This window comes from Rhodotorula graminis (genome assembly GCF_001329695.1).
Source record: "Rhodotorula graminis WP1 unplaced genomic scaffold RHOBAscaffold_2, whole genome shotgun sequence".
NCBI lineage: Eukaryota > Fungi > Basidiomycota > Microbotryomycetes > Sporidiobolales > Sporidiobolaceae > Rhodotorula > Rhodotorula graminis.
In genome coordinates, this window is record NW_017264929.1 from 971,893 (window position 1) to 993,276 (window position 21,384).

Below are 21,384 nucleotides of genomic sequence, written 5' to 3' on the forward strand. Positions count from 1 at the left end.
AAGATGCAATGCAAGAGTACGGCCCGTCCCAGAATCCTCGTCCTCAGTCGTCGTGCAGCTGCGGGTCGACGCGGTTGTCCGACGTGAAGCCGCGCTCGAGGTCCATGTGCATGACGCTCGCAAAGACGGCCTCGACGCTGTACACCGGGCGGCTGTACGGCGGCTGCACGAGCTTGTCCCACTCGCGACGGTCGGCTGGCGTCGAGATGACGAGCGCGTCGGGCTCGTCGGCAATCTTCTTGAGCGTGCGCGACAGGTCCTTGACGTGCACCTGCGGTCGAGGGAGAGGAGCGACTTCAGTGAGGGCTTCTTGAGAGGAGTGGCGTGACGAAAGGGCACGAGGCGAGGCCGGCAGGGGAGGAAAGGAGAGGGAGAGAAGAGGGAGACGCACGACTGCGCCCGCCGCCTGCAGGATCCTCTGCATCGTCGCACAGTCCGGCTGGACCTGCCGCGTGACGTACACGGACCGCCCGCCGAACAGCTTGCCCTTGCGCGCACGCGCGAGGATGGCCTCGAGCGTGTCGCCAATCTCGGCCTCCTTCTTCTTGTCCTTGAGGAGGTACGGCGCCTCGTCTGCTCAACGTCGAGGGTCAGTGTCAAGTGGACAGTGTGGAAGAGAGAACTCGAGACGCACCGACGAGCTTCTTGGCCGACACGCAGGCGTCGATCCACCGCTTGTCCACGATCTTGGGCGCGAACGGTAGGCCTGCTCGAGGGCGAGACAGAGTCAGCGCACAGGCCGGCCGAGCAAGACAACGAGGAGGAGGAAGAGGAGAGCGCGAGACGCACAGCAGAGGAACTTCTCGGTGCGCGAGATGCCCTTGACGACGAGGTGGGTCGCCTCGGACGGGCGGTCGGTCCAGGTCGCGCCGAGCGACTTGAGGGCCTGCGAGCGCTCGCATAGGACGTCAGTGAACGTCCACGAGGGGAGAGAGAGAGCGAGACGAGGCGCACCTTGATGTCGGGGGACGTCTTGTCGAGCTGGAGGCCGGTCGAGATGATGCGGATCTTCTTGGCGACGCTGCAGGCGTCGACGCGAGGTGAGCGACCGTGCGCGAGAGACCGAGACGGAAAGAGAGAGGACGCACGGAGCAGGAGCCTTGGCGTTAGGCGGCTTGTCGAAGCTTGACACGGCGCCCGGGTCTTGCGTCGTCGTCGCCGACGCTTGGACCGCCTTGAGGCCCTTGTGCGCCGGACCGGCGCCGACCTTGGCCTTCTTCTTCTTGGGCTCGTCGCCGTCGTCGTCCTCGGGCTCCTCCTCCTCGTCGTCGTCGTCGTCACGCGCCGCCTTGGCCGAGCGCTTGCCCTTCTTGCGCGACGGCGCCGCCTTGTCGCCGACGGCCGCGCTCGCCTCCTTCTTGCGCCGCTTGACGACGCCCTCAGGCTCGTCCTCCTCGTCGCCGGCGCCCCTCGCACCCGCCGCCCGTCCGTCCTCCTCGTCCTCGCTCTCCTCGTCCTTGACGCGCACGCTCGCCTTCCTCGGGCTCCGACTGCGCCTCGCGCCCGCCGCACCCGCACCGCCCGCACCTCCCTTGCGCCCACTGCTCTTGAGCTCCTGCTCGTACGCGTTGCGGTCGCCCATCTGGGCGACGAGTGCCGCGCGCGCTTTGGCCGCCGCGCCGCGCTTCGAGCCGCCGACGACGAGGTTGGCGTCGCTGATGAGGGCGAACGTCTTGCCCATGGCCTTGGCCGACGGCGGGGGCGACTCGTCGGACGAGGAGGAGGAAGGGGAGGAGCGGCGAGCGGGGGAGGCGGAGCGAGGAGGGTCGGACAGGGGGGAGGACGCCTCGCGGACGACCTTCTTGCTCGAATTGGCCTTGGCCTGGCGCTCCTCCTTGCCCTTGCCCTTGCCCTTCTTCTCCTCCTTCTTGGCGCGCTTGGGCGGCGTCGCGAGCGGCGTCTTGTCCTCCTCCTCCTCGTCCGCCTCGTCGACGTCCATCGCCTCGGGCTCGGGCTCGGGCTCGGGCTCGTCCTCCTCCTCGGGCTCGCGCATCGCGGACCGCCGAGGCTGCGGCTGCGGCTGCGGCTGGAGCGGCTCGCGCTCCTTGCCCTTCGAGGCGGGCGCGGGCGCGGTCGCAGGTGCGGGCGCAGGTGCGGGCGACGGGACGGGCGATGGCGACGAGGAAGGCGGCGGCTGCTTGACGACGGCGGCGGCGGCGGCGTCGGCGGCAGGTGCGGAAGCGTTCGCCGTAGCGACGGCGGGCTCGGCGACGGGCGAGGGCGACCTCGTGCGGCGCGCCTTGGTGACCTTGGGCGCCGGCGCCGGCGCAGGCGAGGCCGTGCGCGTCGCGGCGACTGCGCCCCTCGTCGGCTCCGACTCGTCCATGCCGACCTCGCCGACGTGCGCCTCGCGGTCTCGCTCGCCCTCGCCCTCGCCGTCGAGCTCGAGCGCGCCCCGCAGCAGCTCCTCCTCCTCGCGCTGCAGCTCGCCAACGTCCCTCGTCGCGAGGGCCCTCGCCTCGCGCTGCTCGTCGAGTGCGGCCCAGCGCTCGATGCCCTCGCGCGTCCACGCCGTGTCGCCGAGGAGGGTCGTAAAGTGGGTCGCGCCCGCGCCGCCGGTGCCCGACGTGGTCGAGCCCGAGAGGGTGTAGGACGGGTGGGCGGTGGGCGGCGCGAGGCGCCACTCGAGGAGGAGGGCCTCGAGCCAGAGGTGCGTCACGAGGGGGAGCTCCCACGTGCGGGCGTGCTGGACCTTGGAGCCGAACTCGCTGTGGGCGTGAGGGCAGGGGTCCGGGTCAGTTCGAGGCGCTGCGAGTCCGGCGACGGCTGCACGACGAAGAGAGAGAGGAAGAGGAAGAGAGAGAGGGAGGGAGAGGGAGAGAGGGAGAGAGAGAGGGAAAGAGAGGGAGAGAGAGAGAAACGGAGGACGCACGACGCCGAAACGACATAGCTCGTCCCCTTGCTCATCGTCCCCTCGAACCTCGCCCCGAGGGCCTCGATCATGGCGCGCACATAGTCCCTCGCGGGGCCAGCATAGTTGCTCACCGTCATGACGACGTCGAGACCGCGCCACGCGGGGAGGCCCGTGAGGGACGGGACCGGGTAGTGGAGGAGGCGCGAGAGGGGCGAGGGGAGCGACGAGGTGGCGAGGCAGTGGAAGAGGTAGGCGAGGTTGCCGATCGTGAGGTTGGCGTCGTAGGCCTGTGGACGAGCAAATCGGCCTAACTCAGTCACGGCGCTCGACGAGTCGAGCACGGCGAGCCGAGAGAGAGGAAGAGAAGGCGCGACGCACCGTCCAGTACTCCCAGCCCTCCCTCGTGCGCAGGACGACAATGTCGCTCGCCCTGAGGCGCTTCTCGGCCTTGCGCCGCTTGGCCCACGCGTCCTCCCTCTCGGCCGTGCTCCCCCTCCTGCCCCTCGTCGCACCCGCTCCGGCCCCCTCCCGCTCCCCGAGCCCCTCGCCCTCGTCCTCCTCCTCCTCCTCGCGCCCCTCCTCCTCCCCCTCGCTCGCACCCAGCCCCAGCCCCACAGCCGACCCACTCCCACTCCCGCTCCCGCTCCCCCGCCCCGCACTCGCAAAGCTCCAGCACTCGCCGCCCGCGTCTTGGACCCGCGCCCTGAGCGCGCGCTCGAGCCCCTGCCCGAGCCCGAGGTCGCTCGCGAGGTACACGCGCTTGCCGGCGAACGGGCGTCGCGCGCTCGCTCCCGCTGCGGCAGGGCGGTCGGGCAGCGTCGCCGCCCCCGCCCCTGGACCGCCGCCGGCGCCCGCCGAAGCGAGGTACGCCGCGTCGTCATCGTCGCCCGCCCTCGCCGCGCCGGCGGCAAACGCGCCGCCGCGCCGCCGAGGGCCGAGGATGACGGCCGTTGCCGTGTTGGGCTCGGTCGCCGGGGGCGGGAGGCCCGCCTCGTGCTCGCGCGGGTGCGGCGTGGTCGAGTGGGCGGCGAGGCGCGTGCGCCAGTAGTCGTGCAGGCGGGTCGCGAAGGGGACGATGGGGGCTGGGGCGGTGGCGGTCGGGCGCGAGGAGGAGGAGACGGCGGTGGTGGTGGTGGAGGTCGAGGTGGAGGGTACGGGGCGGAGCGAGGTCGAGAAGGGGGGTGAGGGGAAGCGGTAGATGTCGATCGGGACGAGCGTCGACAGCTTGAGCGACTCTTCGAACCTGCGACAGCGTTTCGAACCATGTATCAGTCTCGGTGCCCTGCTCAAGACAGAGCACAGGGAGAGAAAAGCCGGCGCTCGGCAGCGGAACGCACCAATGCGGCAGCACGACGACGATCCCGAGCTCTGTGCCAAACTTGAGCGCCATCTCGTACTTGTGGCCGTGCGCGGCTGCGCACACGAGGTGCGTCACCTCGCGCGTGAGCTCGCGACGCGTCTGGCCGCCGAGCGCGACGACGGCCGCGTGGATGGCGAGCGTGTCGGGCTCGGGGAGCTGCGCCGCGTGGGAGGGGGAGGGGGAGGACGAGGCGGTGAGAGGAAGGAGGAGGAGGAGTAGGAGGAGGAGGAGAGAGACGGGTCAGTCGACTGTGAGGGGAACGGCGAAAGAGAGAGAGAGAGAGTGGGGGAGCGAGGCTCGCGCCTTACCTCGGACGTGCACACGATCGTGCCCGAGAAGAACAAGGCGCGGTCGGCCGAGTAGAACCGTGGTCTGTGCGGAGCGGGTCGAGCGTCAGTCTCTCGTCGCTACCGCAACGAGTCCAAGGCGGCAGGGCATCCGACAGAGAGCCCTGACGCCTGAGACGAGGGGAGCGCGAGAGAGCACGCACGGTTGGAGGACCTGCAGGTCGAACGAGCGCGTGACCCACGCCGGCTGTCGTCCATCGATGCGACCTGGTCAGTCGTCGGGATCACCCTCGTCGTCGCCGCGTCGTCTCTGCAAGAGAGAGAGAGAGGGACGCACCGTCACGACCTCGACCGCCGCGTCTGCCGCGCTCGCGCCGCCGTGTGCACCCGGCTCGTTGCGCGCTTGGACGAGGGCAAGCTCGGGAAAGTCGAGCGTGTCGGTGACGATGTGGGTGACGCGGGCCGGGTCGAAGCGAGGTGGGCGGGTCGCCGTCGAGGAGGAGGGGGTTGAGGTGGACGGGGTGGGCGGAGCCGGACAGGGGGAGCCGCCCCAGGTGATGAGGAGGTCGGTGAGCTGTTGGCGGGTAGGGGTGCGGGTAGGGGTGCGGGTCAGTCGGGGGGAGAGAGGGAGCCGGGCGGGGAGGAGGTGCGAGGGGGACTGACGGCGGCGCGCACGTCGGGGTGAACGGTGGTGGTGATGAAGAAGGAGACGCCGTTGAAGAGGTGCTCGTTGGCGTTCGGGGGTGCGGGCGGTGGTGCGGGCGAGGCGACCATCTTGGGGTGGAGGGTGGTGGGTGGCAGTTGGGGGCTAGCGGGGGTGCATGCTCTGAAGGGGGAGGGTTGTCAGGGGCTAGCGTGTGCCCTTTGTGAGCTTGTCGACGAGCGAGACGACGACCAGGAGGACCTCGTCGGAGGAACGCGACCGAGACGCGTCTGTCCTCCCCTCTCGCCCTTTGCCGCCCGACTCGCCCTCACAGCGCACCAGCTGGGCAGCCTTCGAGTGCAACACTCGCACCCTCTCACTCGAGCAGCCACCGAGAACCCGCCCTCGCCCCTCCCCCTCGACCGACCCCTTCCCCCTCCCTCATCAATCAACGACCCCTCATCTTCCTCGTTCCCTCACTCCGACCACCCACCATGGGCGACCGCCGCCGCACCCTCCAGCACTCCAACTCGGGCCTCCCCGTCCCTTCCTCCATCCCGCGCCCGCCCACAACCCTCCGTCACTCGCTCGCCCCTCAGCAACACGGCCGCCCCTCGCTCGCCGCCTCGTCGTCGTCCGCCGCCCTCCCCGGTCGCGCCCGCGCCTCGATTGCCCCGCTTGCCTCGTCCCAAGAGTCACAGGCCCAGTCGCAGGGCGGCGGCTCCCAGTTCTCGCAGGGCCACGGCGGGCCCCTCGTCCAGCAACAGGCGCCCATGACGGCCAGCCGCCAGGGCCACATGTACACGTCGGCCGCCGCCCAACAGCAGCAGCAGCAGCAGGGGGGAGGAGCGTTCGGAGGGAGCATGAGCGTGTCGCGCAACCCGGGCGCGCTCAGGAGCTCGATGGCCGTCCAGCACGACTATGCCCCGCCGAGGTGCGTCCAACTCTCTCTCTCTCGTGTGCCTCGCGCGCTCGAGCCTCGTACTGAACCCTCGAACGCCCACACAACAACAGCGAGCGCCGCACGTCGACCTACCGCCGCGGCACGCTCGGCACCTCTCTCGGCGGGCCCGCCATGATGGGCCTCTCGACGCCCGGCGGCGGCCCAGTCGGCCACATCGGCTCGTCGACGACGCACGGCCGCGCCCTCGCCCTCAAGGACCCGCGCGACTCGAAGCCGCGCCAACAGCGCGAGCGCATGGCCGACGACATTATGCAGTTCTGCGCCCTGCACCAGCACGCCGTCAGCCAAAAGGAGCTCCTGACGCCGACTGGGCCCCAGTTCGAGAGCATGTTCAAGTTCCTCGTCGACAAGTACGACCCGGCGATCCGGCTCTCGCCCGTCTCGTCGTCGTCGTCGGCGGCGGCCGCGGCGGCGGCGCAGGGCCGGGACAAGAACGCGGGCGCCAAGCTCGCCGACGAGGTCATGCAGACGCTGCGCGCCGTCCAGTACCCGTTCGCCGACTCGATCACCAAGAGCCACCTCCAGGCCGTCGGCTCGGCCCAGAGCTGGCCCAACATGCTCGCCATGCTCCACTGGTTCGTCAAGGTCATCGAGGTCCGTCCATCACGCTCTCTTTCTCCTCTCCCTCTCTCCCTCTCTCCCTCTCTCTTCTAGGGCCAACACCTGACCCCCCTCCCGCACACGACCCACACAGGCGCGCGAGCAAGCCTTTGCCTCGGACGTCGAGCTGCACATGCCCGCCGCCGATTTCGCGTCGCGCCCGCCCGGCGAGGACACGAAGCAGCACGCGTGGGTCGCCCACTGCGCCAACGTGTATGCCCGGTTCCTGTACGGCGAGGGCCAGCCGGTCGACCCGCACGACCCGGACAGCGCCTTCATGTTCCCGGACGAGGAGGACGTCCTTCGCGAGCTCATCGGTGCGTCCCTCTTTCTCTCCCTCTCTCTCTCCCTTTCTCGTCAGCGTGGGCCGGCGAGATGGGTACAGGGAAGTGGAACTGACGCGACCATATTGGGCCGACGCACGCAGAGCGCTCGCAGTTGGCGCTGCGCGAGCGCGTCGAGGCGGTCCGCCAGGAGCACGACGACCTCGAGCGAGAGTACAAGCTGCTCACCGCCAAGCCGGTACGTCTCGCCCTTTCTCTCACTCTCTTTCTCTCTCTCTGCGCCTCGACCACCTCGACGACGAGCTCGCCCCCGAGAGAGGGCGCGACTGACCCACCCCCCTCACCCCTCCCCTCGCGTCGCTCGCTCGCAGGACCCGATCCACGGCTTCCGCGAGTTCCGCGAGTCGCAGAAGCGCGACCTCGCAAAGGCCGACACGTGGCTGCGCGACCACGAGCGCAAGCTCGACAACGACCGGCGCGACAAGGTCAACGCCGAGAGGGAGATCGAGGTGGCCCGTGCGTCCCTCCCCTTCCTCTCTCTCGCCCACTCTGTCTTTCTCGGTGCGGCACGAGCACTGACACTCCTCGAACGTGGCGCAGTCAAGGACCGCGACGACAAGCGGGCGCTCCTCGCGCGGCTCGACCGCCAGGTCAAGGAGCAAAAACTGACGCCGCTCGAGATCCAGTCGCTGTCGTCGGACCGGCAGAACCTGACGCGGGCCATGCACGACGTCCAGTCGCGGTACCGCGCCGTCCTCGGCAAGACGATGAGCCTCGAGATCGACCTCAACAAGAAGATTGACGAGGCGACGGCTCTCTGCGGCGAGTACGACGACAAGGCGCAGCAGCTCGGGCTCCTCGACGGCCCGGTCAAAGGGTTCGAGCACGTGCCGTTCGCGCAAGAGGTCAACGGCGCGAGCGAGGCGCCCGTGCCCGAGGGCCTGTCGACCGTCGTCAAGCCGGCGCTGCAGAGCCTGCGCACCTCGACCCGCAACGAGGTGCGCGACCTGAGCCTCCAGGCGGTCAAGGTCGAGGAGGAGCTCACGCGCATCAACGAGGTCTTGGGCGACTTGGGCGACCGCGAGGCGCAGCACGAGCAGGAGCTCGATGTCGTCGACCGCGAGAAGGACCAGATGCAGCAGGTGCGCCCCCCTTCTCGTCCTCTCTCGGTCTCGTCTCTCTTTCTCCTCGTCGAGGGACACGCACTGATACTTGGAGTACTTGTGGCGCACGCAGGCTATCGACCGCGAGACGGCGACCTCGACCGCCGAGCTCGACCGCCTCCAGACCCAGGTGGCCGCCATCAGCGCGACCATGGAGCACGCCCTCGCCGTCGCCAACCACCGCTACGAGCAGCGCGTCGTCGAGTGCGTCCCACCTCTCTCTCTGTGTCTGCGCGCCCGCTCGTCGGGTCGAGAAATTGACCCCCTCCCCTCCCCTCGCGCCCTCCCTCGCAGGCGCATGGCCGTCAGCGAGCACACGTCGGCGCTCCGGCGCGCCAACCGCCAGGCGCTCGAGTCGGCCCTCGAGCAGTTCATGAGCTACAAGGAGCACATGGGCTCGGGCGCAGACCGCCTCGGCCTCCTCATCGACGAGGCCGTCGCGGCCGTCTAGCTCGCTCGCTCGCTCGCGCCCTCCCTCCTCCGTACACCCTTAATGATCACGCCCCTCGTCACGTCCCCTTTCGCCCTTTCGTCGTTGTCCTTCTTGTCCTCCCATTCCCTTCCCCTCGCGGCCGGCTCCCGCCAGCTCTCGGGCCTCTCCCTCTCTCGGTAGACTCCTTCTCGCTGTAACAGAGTTCTGTGCCCTCCCCGTCTCGTCGTCGTCGATGCGCTCTCGAGCTCGCAGCATGAGGGTACTGAGAGTGGATCGTCGTTGCCTCTCTATCGCCTCGCCGCGCTCGACCCCCTCCGCCTCCTCACCCTCCTCCCGACCGCCTCGTGCGCGCCCTCGCGCTCGCGCGTCCCCATGCCCTTTGCGCCAGGCCTCGCGCCCGTCCCAACGCGCCGCCCCGCCTCGGCCTTGACGAGCGCGCCCGCCTTCTCGCCGGCCCCGACCCGCGTCGGCGGCTTGAGGTCGGATGCGGCGCCCGAGCCGAGCCGGCCACCGGTGCCGATCTGAGGGCGGGGCGCACCGGCGGCTGGTGCTGCTGCGGGAGCGTCGTCGTCCGACGAGGAGGACGCCGCTTCGTCGGCGGCGTCGGCGCTGCTCGGCTTTTTCGCACCGCCTCGTCCGGCAGCAGCCGCGACGACGGGCGCAGCCGCCGCGTGCCCCTCGCTGTCCGCCGCCGGCTCGTCGGCGTCGTTGCTGCGGTGCGGCGCGGCGGGCACGATGGCGGCCATGGGGGCGCGCACCGCCGCGTCCTCGAGCGCTGCGAGGCCCGGCTGGTCGGCGAGGAGGTCGGCGTCGAGGAGCGCGTCGGCGGCCGCTGCGCCGGCCCCGAGGTGACTCGACGAGGTGCCTGACGACGAGGAGGAGGGGCGCGAGCCGGCGGCGTCGGGGTCGGCGTCGTCGACGAGGTCGTCGAGCGGAGGAGCGGTGGCGGAGCCGGCCTTGCCGAATGGCCGAGGCCGCTTCTTGGCGGCCTGCGCGCCCTTGGGTCGAGCGAGGCCCGCCTCGTCGTCGACCTCGTCCGTCTCGACGACGGCAGCGAGCGCTCCCTCGCTCGCTCCTCGGCCCTCGCCGCCCGCCGCCTCGCCCTCTCCTCGTGCCGCGCCCTCGCCCGCCTCGGACCTCCCTCCTCCGCCCCATCGGTCCCTCAGCGCCGCCGCGGCCGCCTCCCTCGCGCGCGTGCTCTGCTCGAACGCGGCCGCGAAAGGTCGCCGCGCCGTGTCGCTCAGGCGCGCGGCGACCCCTCCTCCACCCTGCTCGGCGGCGTCGCTCGTGCTGAGGAGGGCCGTGCTGCAGAAGAGGAGGGCGACGAGGGCGACGAGGGCGAGGGAGCGGCGGTGCGCGTGGACGACGGCGGGGAGGAGGAGCGCCGTGCGAGAGGCGGAGCTCCGGCGGCGGGCGTGCGCGGTCGCGCTCGACGAGGACGAGGGCGGGTGTGCGCCGGGCCCGAGGGGCAGGGCCGAGTAGGCGGTGGGCATTGGGCTCGAGCTGGTGGCGCCGCGCTGCGAGAGAGGGGGAGGCGAGAGCGAGTGGAGGAAGGAGGTCGGGCGGGGGTTGAGCGATCCTGGGCCACGAGGCGAGGCCGAGGGTCGGGTGCTGGGCGGGCAGAGAGCGCTGGAGCTGGTCGTCGAGCAGTGTACAGTGAGAAGCTGAGAGAGCGCGGTTCCCACACGCTGAGAGGCGAACGGCTGGTGCGCCAACTTAGCCCCGATCGCGAGCCAATTGGAGCCCACCGGCCGGACGCAGCGATTGCTCGGACGCCGCGGACTTTGTACTCAGAGCTGGACGCGGGGAAGGACCGCTAGCGCTCCTCCTCGTCCACGCTCGCTGCTCTTGCCCTCGACTAGCAGGGCCACGGACCCAGCAGCTACCCTCGCCTCGGACCAGCCTTCCGCCCGCCCGCGCCAGTCTCGCGCGCGCCCCACCTCGCCACGCCGACGGCCTCGCCCCGCTCGTTTCGACCTCCCCTCCCTCGCGCTCAGCACACCTGCGCGACAGCCACCTCGAACCCGACCAGCACATCAGCCCCAGCCCACGCCGTCACCACCCGAGCGCGCCGAGCCATGGCCGCCAACCTGCCCGACGACGTCGTCCTCCTCATCCTCGAGCAGCTCGCCCACCCCGCGCACACGCCCGAGTCGTACCGCGACCGCCAGAACCCCCTGCGCAACGTGTGCCTCGCGTCCCGCCGGCTCCGTCACCTCGCGAGGCCGCTCCTGTGGCGCCAGGTCGCCGTCCGCTCGCCCCGACACCTCAACTGCCTCCCGGCGTCGCTGCTGGCCGTCGTACTCGGTCGTCACACGCGGTCCTACACGGTCGTCGGCTCGGTCATCCTCGACCTCGCCGACGCTGTCGGCGTGTCGGACCTGTTGCCCGAGGTCGTCGACTTGCACCTCACGTCGGCGCCCCTCGTCAGTTTCAAACTGTGCTTGCTCGAGCCTTTTGCCCGTGCGTCGAGCCTCTCTCTCCCTCTCTCAGGTTCCCCCGACGACCCACGAACCTCTCTGACTGCTCGCCCGCTCTCGCAGACCTGCGTCGTCTCCATCTCGGACTCGCCCACCTGCCTCGCGACGCCCTCGCGACGTTGCCGGTCCTTGAGGAGCTCTGCGTTCGCCAAATCTGGTGCACGACGCGCGAGCTACATGCACAGCTGCTACCAGCACGTGTGCCTCGCCTGCGCGAGCTGCACCTCGTCCAGGTCAAGGACATGACCTCGCCGACGACCGTCCAGCTCGCCGACGTCGTCCCGCCCGACCTCCTCCCGCAACTCGACCTCGTCCAGACCGACTCGGCGTCGATCGACCCGACGAGCGACCTCGCGCAGAGCCTCGCGCCGCCCGTCCTCGTCTTTGGCCCTCCCGCCGCCGCCACCGGCCCGCCCCGACCGCTCCCGCGCCACTCGATCTCGCAGCCCGCGCGCTTCAAGGACGCCCGCACCGCGACCGACACGCTCGCCAAGCTCGCCGCCTCGACCCGCCTCGTCCCGATCCGCCACATGCGCGACCCGCCGTACCTCGTCCTCCTCCCCCTCGCGCTCCGCACCCTTGCCGCCGCCGAGCCGAGCGTCGCGCCGCATCTCGCGGCGCTCGAGGCGCTGTTCGCAGAGAAGCGCGTCGTCGTCGAGTGGACCGAGGACTTGCCCGAGGGCGAGCTCGTGTCGCCCGAGTTCCGGCGGCACGCGAGGGAGCTGCGGGCTGCGAGGGCGCTCGAGGGAGAGTGAGCGGCGAGGCGGCAGCGAAAGGCCGGTGTAGCGCGGTGCGTCGGTGCATCGTCTATGGTCGTGCAGGCGTCGCGGCGAGGGAGCGGCTCGCGAGAGGGTCCGAGCGGGAGGGGAGAGGGAGAGCGCGAGAGTGGGTCCGTGCGCTCGCCTGCTCGCTCGAGCCTCTCGCTTGCTGCTCAGGCCGGCGCCGCCCCGATCGAGCCGACGCACGCTTCCAAGACACACGCTCGAGCCTTCCTGCCGGACTTACCGACGAGCAGGCCGCTCGCCGCCGTCGCTCGTCGCTCGTCGTTCCCTCGTCGTCCCTCTTCCTCCTTCGCTTCACTTTTCGTCGATGGGCCTTGTCCATCTTCAGCGTCGGTGCGTCCTACTCTCTTCTCTCTCCTTCTGTGCGTCTCTCTGGTACTGACCCACCCCGTCCTCGCAGAGTTCTCCTCGGTTTTCGTTCGTCGTCGCTCCTCGTCCTCCCGACGTCGACCAGCCTTGTTCATCATCATCTCGGTACGTCCTGCTCTGCCCTCTCTCTCGATCTGCAGGCTCGGTACTGACCTCGCTCGCCTCCACAGTGTCCTCCGTCCTCGCCGGTCGTCGCTCGTCGCCCATCCTCATTCGTCTTGCTTCTCGTCGGCTCGTCGCCCTCATCTGAATCTTCGGTGCGTCCTGCTCGCTTCTCTCTGTCTCTGCGAGTCGCCGATACTGACCTCGCTCGCACTCACAGCGTCCTCATCATGTCGGACCGCCTCATCGACGACGTCCTCGTCATGATCCTCGACGAGCTCGCTGCGCCGGCGCACGGGTACTACGAGTACTACGCCAGGCAGGAGACGCTCCGCAACGTCTGCCTCTCGTCGCGCAGGCTGTGCAGCCTTGCCCAGCCAAGGCTGTGGCGCCAAGTCACCATCTGGACGCGCGAGCAGTTTGAGCTACTTGTCGCGGCTGCGCCGTGCACCCTCGGGCGAAACACCAAGTTCTTCACGGTCGTGACCTCGACGACGCTCTCAGGCGACCAGGCCGTCGCCAGGCTAACCTCGGTCCTGCCCGAGGTCGTCGAGATCCGCATCGGCTCCTTGCCGCACCTGGACTTTGCGCTCCTCAGCCAGTACCGCAGTACGTCCTGCCTTGCCTCTCACGATCTTCAGTCCCGAGACCTAACGACTGTGCCGTTCTGCAGACCTGCGCCGGCTTCACGTCAACGAGGCCGAGCTGCTCGAGGGCCCGTGCGCTACCTTCCCGGCCCTCGAGGAGCTCTGCCTGCACCGGGTCTCCACAAGTTCGGCATGGGTCCAGCAGCAGCTGCAAGCCGTACATCTTCCTCACCTGCGCGAGGTCCACCTTGTCGACCTGGTCGGCGGCCCTCTCTCTCGGACCATCAGGCTCGACAAAGTGGTGTCGCCCGACTTCCTCGGTCAGCTCGACGTCCTGCAGGCCGACACCCTGTCGACCCCGGTCGACTATGAGCTGGCGCAAGACGCACGTTCCCCCGTCGTCATGTTCCATTCCGGATTCGGTCCGCCTGAACCTCTTTCCTTCCACACCCTCTGCGTCCCCTTCATCTTCCGCGATCCCACCACCGCCTAGACCACCCTTTCGTCCCTCGCCAAGCGGCTCCAACTCACCCCTCCCTTGCCCTCCTCGACCACGCCTCGTCTCCTCATCCTCCCGCCGATCCTGCGCCGCCGCATCATCGAACCGACGCCGCTCGTTGCGCAACGCATGCGCACCGTCGAGGCGCTCTGCGTCGAGAAGGGCGTGCGCATCTTGTGGGACGACGAGCAGGCCGACGGCGAGCGCTTCTCGCCCGCGTTCAGGCGGTACGTGAGGGAGCTGAGGGCGGCGCGTGGGCTGGAGCGTTGAGCAGCGGCGGGTCGTTGTAGCTCCCTTTCTCATCTCCTTGTGCATCGTCGTGCTTCCCCTCGCGGCAGAACGTGCTCTTGGAGAGCTTGGAGAGCTCGCGAGCGAGGCAAAGCTTCGAGCGTCTCGTGCACCTGTCCGCGTCGACCACTCGTCGTCGAGAACGACAGCGCGGCGTCTCTCGGTCTCTTCGAGTCATTGTCGAACGAGTCGGGCCGCACAGCTCGAGCCGACGAGGCCACAGTGGCAGCGCCGCTGCGCTCCTTGCAAGCGGCGACCTTCTCAAGCTGCAACTTGGCTCGCATGGACCTCGTGCTGCTCCTCCTCAGTCGGGCCCTCACACGGCGTCGCCGAGCAGCAGCGAGAGCGTCGCGAGACACGCTCGCTGGCGCCTGCTTGCCCTTCTCTCGCTGGGCTGCACTGCTTGCTCGCGCTCTCGCCCGCTCAAGGTCGACGAGGGCGCTCCACCGGCGAGCTCGCGCTTCCTCTCTCTGAGCGCCGACGGACGCAGGAAGACCGCCACGCTTTCGACACCTCCCGAGACGACGGGCCGAACCGCGCGAGAGTGAGAACAGGTCATTGCGTCGAGGGTTAGTGAGGGGGAGAACGAGGAAGGGGACGACGACGAGGGGTACACAAGGGATCCGGGAATAGGTCAGTTTTGAGGTTAGTAGGCGATCGAGAGGACGAGTACACGAGGGGAGGAAGAGGGTGGGGAGGAGAAGGAAGGGGGACTAGATCAGTAGCCGGGGCCGCCGCCGCCGCCGTACCCAGGAGGCGGTCCTCCTCCGCCGCCGTAGCCTTGCGGCGGTCCACGCTGCTGGTACCCGCCACCGCCGTCTGTGCGAGAGGAGGAGAGAGAAAGTCAGTGACGGGCGCTTGACGACGAGGGCAAGCGCGACGAGAGAAGAAGAGAGAGAGGGACGCACAAGGCGCGCCACCGCCGCCGCCGTAGTTGCCCTGCGGGTACCCGCCGTATCCGGCGCCGCCCATCTGCTGGCCGGGAGGACCGCCGCCGTAAGGAGCGGGAGGCGGCGGAGGAGGAGGGCGCTGCCCAGGAGGAGGGGGAGGGCCGCGGTTGAACTGCATGTTCATCGGCGGGTTCCTGCGGGCGGCGGCGAGCCAGTCAGTGACGGCGCGCGCAAGAGGGAAAGAGAGAGGGAGGGAGACGCACCAGTTGGACGGGATGCGCCAAGGCGGGATCTTGTTGCCCTGCTCGTCGCGCGGCTCCTGCTGCATGCCCTGCGCGCCGCCCATCATCGGGCCCGGCCCACCAGGTCCACCGCCGGCGCCGCCGCCACCAGGTCCCGACATGGGCGGCGCCGCCGTCGTCTCGCCGAGCTCGGCCATGAGCGACGCGTACTCCGAGTCGAACTGCTGCGCGACCGAGGGCGGGCCGCCGTCGGGGCCGGGCACAGGCGGGAAACCGGGAGGGCCGCCGCCGGGCCCGCCAAAGCCGGGACCGCGACGCTGCGTGCAGTCGCGAGCCATGTGGCCGGCTGTATCGAGGCGGGAGGAGCGTCAAAAGGCGTGCGCGAGAGGGAGAGAGAGAGAGAGAGGGAAAGACGAGGACGCACCTCCTCCGCAGATGCGGCAGATGATGTTGGCGCTCCAGTTCTTCTGCTCGGGGCAGTCGTACTTGCGGTGACCGAGACCGCCGCAGTTCCTGCGCACGAGAGGAGGAGAGCGGGTGAGCACGTCGTCGAGGCGCGAAAAGCAGACAGAAGGAGGAGGAGAAAGAGGTCGACGCACTGGCAGACCTGGTTCTCGTCGTCGCGCAGGGTGCCGTTGAGCGCCGCGAGCTCGCGCAGCTGGTTGCGCTTGTGGTCGTTCTGGCCCTCGGGAACCGACGCGGCCGTCTCGATCACCGAGTTGATGAGCTTGACGCAGCCCTGCACCTTCTCCTCGGTGTCGGCCGAGATGAGGCAGTGCAGCTCGTCGTTCTCGTCCTCCTCGCGGTGGCCCGGACGACCTTTGCCCTCCTTGACCGACCCTTTGCCGCGGATCGAGATGCGCGCGCCCGACTCGCGCTCCATCTTCTTGAGCGAGTTGCCGCGCGGGCCGACGAGCAGGCCGAAGAAGTTGATCTCGGGGAACTCCTTGACGGGGATGTAGACCTTGTCCTGCGGGCGACCGCTCGACTGGCGCTTGGCCATGATGTACTCGGCCGGCGGGCGAAAGTTGGGGTCGAGCTTGATCTGGCGGTCGACGAGGCGCATGCGCTCGTCCTCGAGGCGCTTGCGGTACCGCACCTCGCGCGTGTTGGTGCGACGACCGTGGCCGTCGTACGTTGGCGGCGGCGAGGGCGAGCGCTGGCCGTCGGGCGGGACGACCTGGCCCGTGCGGAGCGCGCGCTGGATCTCGTCGAGGCGAAGTTGCACTGCGGGTCCACCTCATGTCAGTGACAGGATCCCGTGAAAGAGAGAACAGGGGAAAGAGGAGGACGCGCCGGCATAAGTCTCCAGGTCGCGCTCCTGAACGCCGCCCGTGATGGCGACCGGCATGGCCGAGTCCTCGCTCTTGTCGCCCCACCGGCTCTTGCGCTTGCGCTCGCCGGTCGGCGCAGCGGGCGACTCGCTGCCGTGCGCGGCGGGCATGGGCGGGAGGCCCGCCGACGCAGGAGGAGGAGGAGCAGGTGCCGAGCTGCCGCCGCCGTAAGGCGACGACGGCATGGGCCGCTCGTCGAACCGGCTCCTCGGCCGCCCTCGGTCGTCGTACCCGCCGCCACCGCCACCACTGCCCTCGTAGCCCCTCTCGTCCCTCATGCCGTACCCTCCCGGCGCAGGCCCGCTCCGAAAGTCGTCGCGCGGCGGCGGGCCGCGGTCGTCGCGCCCGTATCCACCCCCACCGCCCCCGCCGCCGTTGCCGTACCCGCCGCCGCCGTAGCCGTCGCGCATGCCGCCACCGCCGTGAGGAGGAGGAGGAGGGGGAGGCCCGCCGCCGCCGCCGCCGCCGTCTGCGCCGCCCCAGCGACGAACGGGCGGGAGGGGCGCCTCGTTTGCGCCCGTCTGGCGCGAGTTGCGGTTGTACATGTGCCGAGGGTGCTGCTGGTGGTGGTGGTGGTGGTGCCGCTGTAGTCGACGAGGTGGGGAGAGTCAGCGAGAGAGGGAGGAGGGGGAGGGGAGGGAGCAGGGGCTGATGAAGACGAGGCGGGCTCTGGGGCACGGCGAGAGCGCGTGCTGCTGCTGGGTGGGGTTACTCGACTCACAAGGTGCGGCAGGCGACAGGTGCAAGCGAGCGCAGAGCAAGGACGGCGAGCTCTCGTCCTCGCGCTCGCATCCCTCTCCTCTCGAGATCCGGGGGCGCGTCTCTCCCTCTCTCGCGGCAACGTAACGACAAAAACGAGTGGGTGCGTTGCAAATGCGAAATGGTAACTAGGGCGACTGGGTAAAGTAGAAAAAAGCAGACGAGTGAGGCGAGGTCAGGGCACGGCCGACTCCTCGTACTCGAGCCCGACCTCGTCCTCCTCGTCGTCGTCGATCCCGGCCTCCTGGTACTGCTGGTACTCGGCGACGAGGTCGATGACGTTCCTGTGCGCACGGTGACCGTGTCAGTCAGTTCCGCGAAAGAGAGAGAGAGAGAGAGGGAACGGTCGCGGTACGCACGACTCTGCCTCGGTGAACTCGAGCTCGTCCATGCCCTCGCCTGTGTACCAGTGAAGGAACGCCTTCCTCCGGAAAAGGCTCGCAAACTGGGCGTGCGTGCGACGGAGGAGCCCTTGCACCGACGTGCTGTTCGAGACAAACGTGGCCGACAGGGGCGAGTCGCGCGAGGGGACCGACGTGAGGGCCGTCTGGACGGCGTGCGGGATCCACTCGACAAAGTACGACGCGTTCTGCGGGGCGAGGCGAGTCAGGGAGGCGCTTGGGCTCGAGAAGAGGACGAGGGAGAGAGAAGGGGAGACGCACCTTCTGCTGCACGCCCGTCATGGCCTCCTCGACCGCCGCGCTCGACACGTTCTCGCCGCGGAAGTAGGCCGCCGCCGTGAGGAACTTGCCATCGCGCACGTCGCTCGCCGCCATCATGTGGCTCGGGTCGAGCAGCTGCTGCGTCAGGTCGGCGACCGAGAGCTTGTTGAAGGTCGCGCCGGCCGGCGAGACGAGCGGCGCGTACGACGTCGTGAGGAAGTGCAGGCGCGGGAAGGGCACCATGTTGGTCGCCAACTTGCGCAGGTCGCTGAAGTGGGAGAGGGAGAGAGTCAGAGACGGTCGGGGAGAGAGGGGCGTGCAGGTGGACGCACGAGTTGAGCTGGCCGGGGAAGCGCAACGGCGTCGTGATACCGCTCATGACCTTGGCGATGAGGCCGTTGAGCTGCGGGTACGTTGGGTTCGACACCTTGAGCGTCCGCCCGAGGATGTCGTACCTGCGAGCGGGCGCCACACGAGGGTCAGTCTCGCTCCGCTGCTTCGACGAGGAAGCGAGGGAGAAGGGGACGCACAGGGCCTCGTTGTCGAACGCAAACACCAGGTCGGCGTTCTCGATGAGCTGGTGGTACGACAGGATGGCGTTGTACGGCTCGACGACCGTCTCGGACACTTTGGGCGACGGCAGGACCGAGTACGTCGCGAGCATGCGGTCCGGGAACTGCGGGGCGCTCGAGGGTCAGTAGGACGTCGGGTCAGGAGGTACAGAGAGACAGGGAGAGGAGGCCGCAGCGACTCGCCTCCTCGCGGATCTTGCTGAGGATGAGCGTCCCGAGGCCCGACCCAGTCCCGCCACCGACCGAGTGCACCATCTGGAACCCCTGCAGGCTGTCGCACGCCTCGGTCTCGTGGTGCAGCTGGTCCATGATCGACTCGACGAGCTCGGCGCCCTGTGTCCGAGGAGCAAAGAGGTGAGCCGGCGTTCGGGCGACAGCGCCCTGAGCAGGGGGGAGCAAGGACGCACCTCGGTGTAGTAGCCCTTTGCCCAGTTGTTGCCAGCTCCCGACGAGCCATTGATGAAGCCGGACCTGCGACGAGCGAGACGGAGGGTGAGCTCTTTGCGAGAACAAAGGGGTCGAGTCGGGGAGCGAGGAGGTCCACTGTCCGGCTCGAGGAGAAGGACGGGAGGGACTCACGGGCGGAACAGGCCGCCGAGCTTGCTCGCCTTGACGGCGTCGAGCGTTGCGGGCTCGAGGTCGATCTGCAGGCCACGCGGGACGTACTTGTGCTTGGCTGCGAGGCGGAGGAGGGCGGCGAGGTCAGCTCTCTCGGACCTGACCCACTGCGACAGGGTGCGCGCAAGACGGTGGAAGACCTTGAGCGAAAGGGGACGGACCGGCCTCGGCAAAGAAGACGTCGAGACGGTCGGTCTGGAGGTGGGTCGCGGTCGGGTCGAGCTGGCCGTCGTTCGAGAGGCCGTGTTCCTTCAGGACGGTCTCCCAGAACGAGGTGGCGACTTGGTTGCCGGCCTGGCCTGCGCGCACGGGCACTTGGGTCAGCGGTGGTTGCGAGAGGGGAGGTCACGTCGGGGGAGGAGCTGAGGACGAGGAGAGGGGTGAGGGGGCGACGAGCGGGCGTGGGAGGAGGACGCACCGACTTGGAGGGTGACGAGCTCGCGCATGAAGGTGCAGATGCAGTCTCCCCGGTGTTTGGGTGAGTGGACGAGGAGTAAGAGGAGGTCCCCCTAGCCGGGCACCGCCTCTTTCGCTCGCACCTCTCGTTCTGCTCTTGTCCAGCTTGGTAGAGCCCAGCTGCCTGCCTGAGATGGAGCACGACCTCGACACGCTCCACGGCGTCGCTTCTGCGCACTCGGACTCGGGCTACGCGAGCAGTGCGTCGCCTCTCCCCACCTCGCGGCGAGACGGCCCTCGTCGTCAAGCGTCAGGCGTCCAGCGTGGCGCTAATGCAGCTCTCGTGCAGCCCAGTACTCGGCACAGCCCCTCGGCCCGGCCGACGCTCCTCGGCACCCAGGCCCCGCCTCGCTCAACTCGCGCCTCGACCGCCTCACGCGCCAGATGAGCTCGCTCGCCCACTCGACGCCTCGAGACGCAGGCTCGAGCATCGGCATCACGCGCAAGACGATCCCGCGCACCGTCCACAGCGCGAGCGAGGCGTCGACCCGGCCCACCCGCGTTCGCCGCCGCCAGGTCGAGGAGGAGCAGGACGAGGACGCGCACGAGCAGCCGCACGCCAAGCGCAGGCGCTCTCTGCCGCCGCGCCTCACGCTTCGACCGGGCAGCATCGGCGAGAGAGCGGCGGGCAACGATGCGGCGAGCGGGTACCCGGCGCCGGTCGTCCTCAACCGCGTCGTCTCGCATCGTTCGGGCGCGACGAGAATCGTCACGAGGTCGACAGCGCCGCCGCATTCTGTCGAGACGCTCGAGGGCACGATGCAGATTCCCTCCTTCCTCCGCGAGCAGCCAGTGCGCCGGATCGTTCACTTTCTCGCCACCGTTCGACCTTTTTTTCACCGCTCACGCCTCCCTCTCGCAGGACTCGCCGCGACTACCCGCCTCGCCGCCGCCCGACTGGCTCAGCAGCCGACTTCTCGCTTCGTCTCGCGCTCACGACGCCTCGCAGGCGCCACCTCACGCCCCGCTCTCGACCTCGACCGACCGACTCGACTTGTTCCCGCCCGACCTCGTTCGCGACGTGCGCCACGGCCTCTACGAGCCCGCCTTCGACTCTCTCGGTCTATCGTCCTCACCTCAACTGAGCGCGAGCAACTGGCTCGCTCTGCCCTTCTCGACCGACGGCCGCCTCGCCCCGACCGCCTCTCTCGCCTCGTCGCCACCTCCTCGCCCTCATCCTCTCGGCTCGCTGTACGAGGCCCAGATGCAGCGCGACTACCACCACTTCCTCGACTCGACCCCGACGGCGCAGTACGACCGTACCTCCGTGCCGAGCCGCCCGCCCTTCTCGCACCCGCCCCTCCTTGCCTCGCCCCTCGCCGAGCGACCCGCCGCGCCCAGCACCATCTTCGGCCAGCCCATCTCCAACCTCGCGCACCTCGTCGACGACCCGCAGCAGCCCTCGACTCGGCACTATCTCGCCTCGTCCACGCCGCCGCCGGCTCGGCCCGCGCTCGGCCCGCTCTCACCGCCACTCTCGCCCGCACCGTCCCTCGACACGCTCCTCCTCGACGACGACCTCGACCTCGCCCTCGACGACACGCCCATGTCGTCCGCCGATTTCTGGCGCCCTCGCCCACGCCCTCGTCCGCCGACCCTCATCGCCGTGCGTCCCTCGCTCCCTCTCTCTCTCTCTCTCTCTCTCTCTCTCTCTCTCGGTACCCATGGCGGCCCGCTCACGCGCTCGAACTGAGCCCACAGCCGGACCCGACGCCCGGGCGCGCACGGTACGCCGCGCGGCTCGAGCGCGAGGCGGCGCTGCAGCAGGTGGGCCGAGGAGGAGCGCGGGCGGCGCTCGAGGGGGCGCAGGAGGACGGGCCGACGACGCGCGAGGGCGAGTGGGAGGGGGAGGCACGGGACGCGGGGCGGGCGGCGCGGGACGAGGGAGGAGCCGACGGCGCCGAGGGGCGCGGGAGGAGGGACGAGGAGGAGGAGCCGACGGCGAGCGAGGGAGGGGGAGGGGACCGTGCGCGGCAGGACGAGGACGGGTTCGCGATCTGGGAGGACGACGACGAGGTCGAGGAGGTGTAGCTCGACGCTGAGAAGGTGAGAAACGCTTGACGTGGACCTGTTCGCGAGATGCGAGAGCGTGAGCGAGAGAAAGCGCCCCCAGCGAGCGACCCTCTCCTCGTCCTGCAGCTCGAGCCTCGCCGCCG

General features: G+C 69.6%; 6 protein-coding genes across 7 annotated transcripts; 3 read left to right on the forward strand and 3 right to left on the reverse strand.

The window, feature by feature from the left end:
* Positions 1-43: 43 nt before the first annotated feature.
* Positions 44-5,275, reverse strand: RHOBADRAFT_41614 (uncharacterized protein; the record flags this gene model as incomplete). The annotated part of the gene is made up of 13 exons (XM_018413914.1): positions 44-271; positions 392-573; positions 635-706; positions 790-886; positions 955-1,021; positions 1,089-2,708; positions 2,873-3,141; positions 3,233-4,097; positions 4,192-4,370; positions 4,523-4,586; positions 4,705-4,748; positions 4,839-5,075; positions 5,177-5,275. The coding sequence occupies 13 exons, from the start codon at positions 5,273-5,275 to the stop codon at positions 44-46; spliced, it is 4,023 nt and encodes a 1,340-aa protein (XP_018273668.1).
* Positions 5,276-5,638: 363 nt separating this feature from the next.
* Positions 5,639-8,606, forward strand: RHOBADRAFT_41615 (uncharacterized protein; the record flags this gene model as incomplete). The annotated part of the gene is made up of 8 exons (XM_018413915.1): positions 5,639-6,078; positions 6,159-6,702; positions 6,803-7,025; positions 7,136-7,230; positions 7,364-7,508; positions 7,593-8,134; positions 8,229-8,359; positions 8,450-8,606. The coding sequence occupies 8 exons, from the start codon at positions 5,639-5,641 to the stop codon at positions 8,604-8,606; spliced, it is 2,277 nt and encodes a 758-aa protein (XP_018273669.1).
* A 269-nt stretch (positions 8,607-8,875) lies between these two features.
* RHOBADRAFT_41616 (uncharacterized protein) lies at positions 8,876-10,081 on the reverse strand (the record flags this gene model as incomplete). The annotated part of the gene is made up of 1 exon (XM_018413916.1): positions 8,876-10,081. One exon carries the CDS (start codon positions 10,079-10,081, stop codon positions 8,876-8,878), a length of 1,206 nt encoding a protein of 401 aa, XP_018273670.1.
* Positions 10,082-10,666: 585 nt separating this feature from the next.
* Positions 10,667-11,823, forward strand: RHOBADRAFT_51453 (uncharacterized protein; the record flags this gene model as incomplete). The annotated part of the gene is made up of 2 exons (XM_018415847.1): positions 10,667-11,051; positions 11,132-11,823. The coding sequence occupies 2 exons, from the start codon at positions 10,667-10,669 to the stop codon at positions 11,821-11,823; spliced, it is 1,077 nt and encodes a 358-aa protein (XP_018273671.1).
* Positions 11,824-14,413: 2,590 nt separating this feature from the next.
* RHOBADRAFT_41619 (uncharacterized protein) lies at positions 14,414-19,218 on the reverse strand (the record flags this gene model as incomplete). 2 transcript variants are annotated; one of them, XM_018413917.1, is made up of 16 exons in its annotated part: positions 14,414-14,514; positions 14,604-14,779; positions 14,849-15,173; positions 15,252-15,340; positions 15,427-16,054; positions 16,103-16,745; positions 17,105-17,204; positions 17,280-17,509; positions 17,583-17,850; positions 17,915-18,037; positions 18,113-18,258; positions 18,407-18,487; positions 18,562-18,625; positions 18,734-18,830; positions 18,934-19,071; positions 19,191-19,218. In XM_018413917.1, 16 exons carry the CDS (start codon positions 19,216-19,218, stop codon positions 14,414-14,416), a joined length of 3,237 nt encoding a protein of 1,078 aa, XP_018273672.1. The 2 variants fall into 2 exon arrangements, with proteins under 2 accessions (XP_018273672.1, XP_018273673.1); XM_018413918.1 differs by lacking the exons at positions 14,414-14,514; positions 14,604-14,779; positions 17,105-17,204; ... (7 more) ...; positions 18,934-19,071; positions 19,191-19,218 and having other exon boundaries at positions 14,995-15,173; positions 16,103-16,271.
* A 143-nt stretch (positions 19,219-19,361) lies between these two features.
* On the forward strand, positions 19,362-21,259 carry RHOBADRAFT_41620 (uncharacterized protein; the record flags this gene model as incomplete). Its single annotated transcript, XM_018413919.1, has 4 exons — positions 19,362-19,428; positions 19,518-20,020; positions 20,091-20,834; positions 20,930-21,259. The coding sequence occupies 4 exons, from the start codon at positions 19,362-19,364 to the stop codon at positions 21,257-21,259; spliced, it is 1,644 nt and encodes a 547-aa protein (XP_018273674.1).
* Positions 21,260-21,384: the final 125 nt, after the last annotated feature.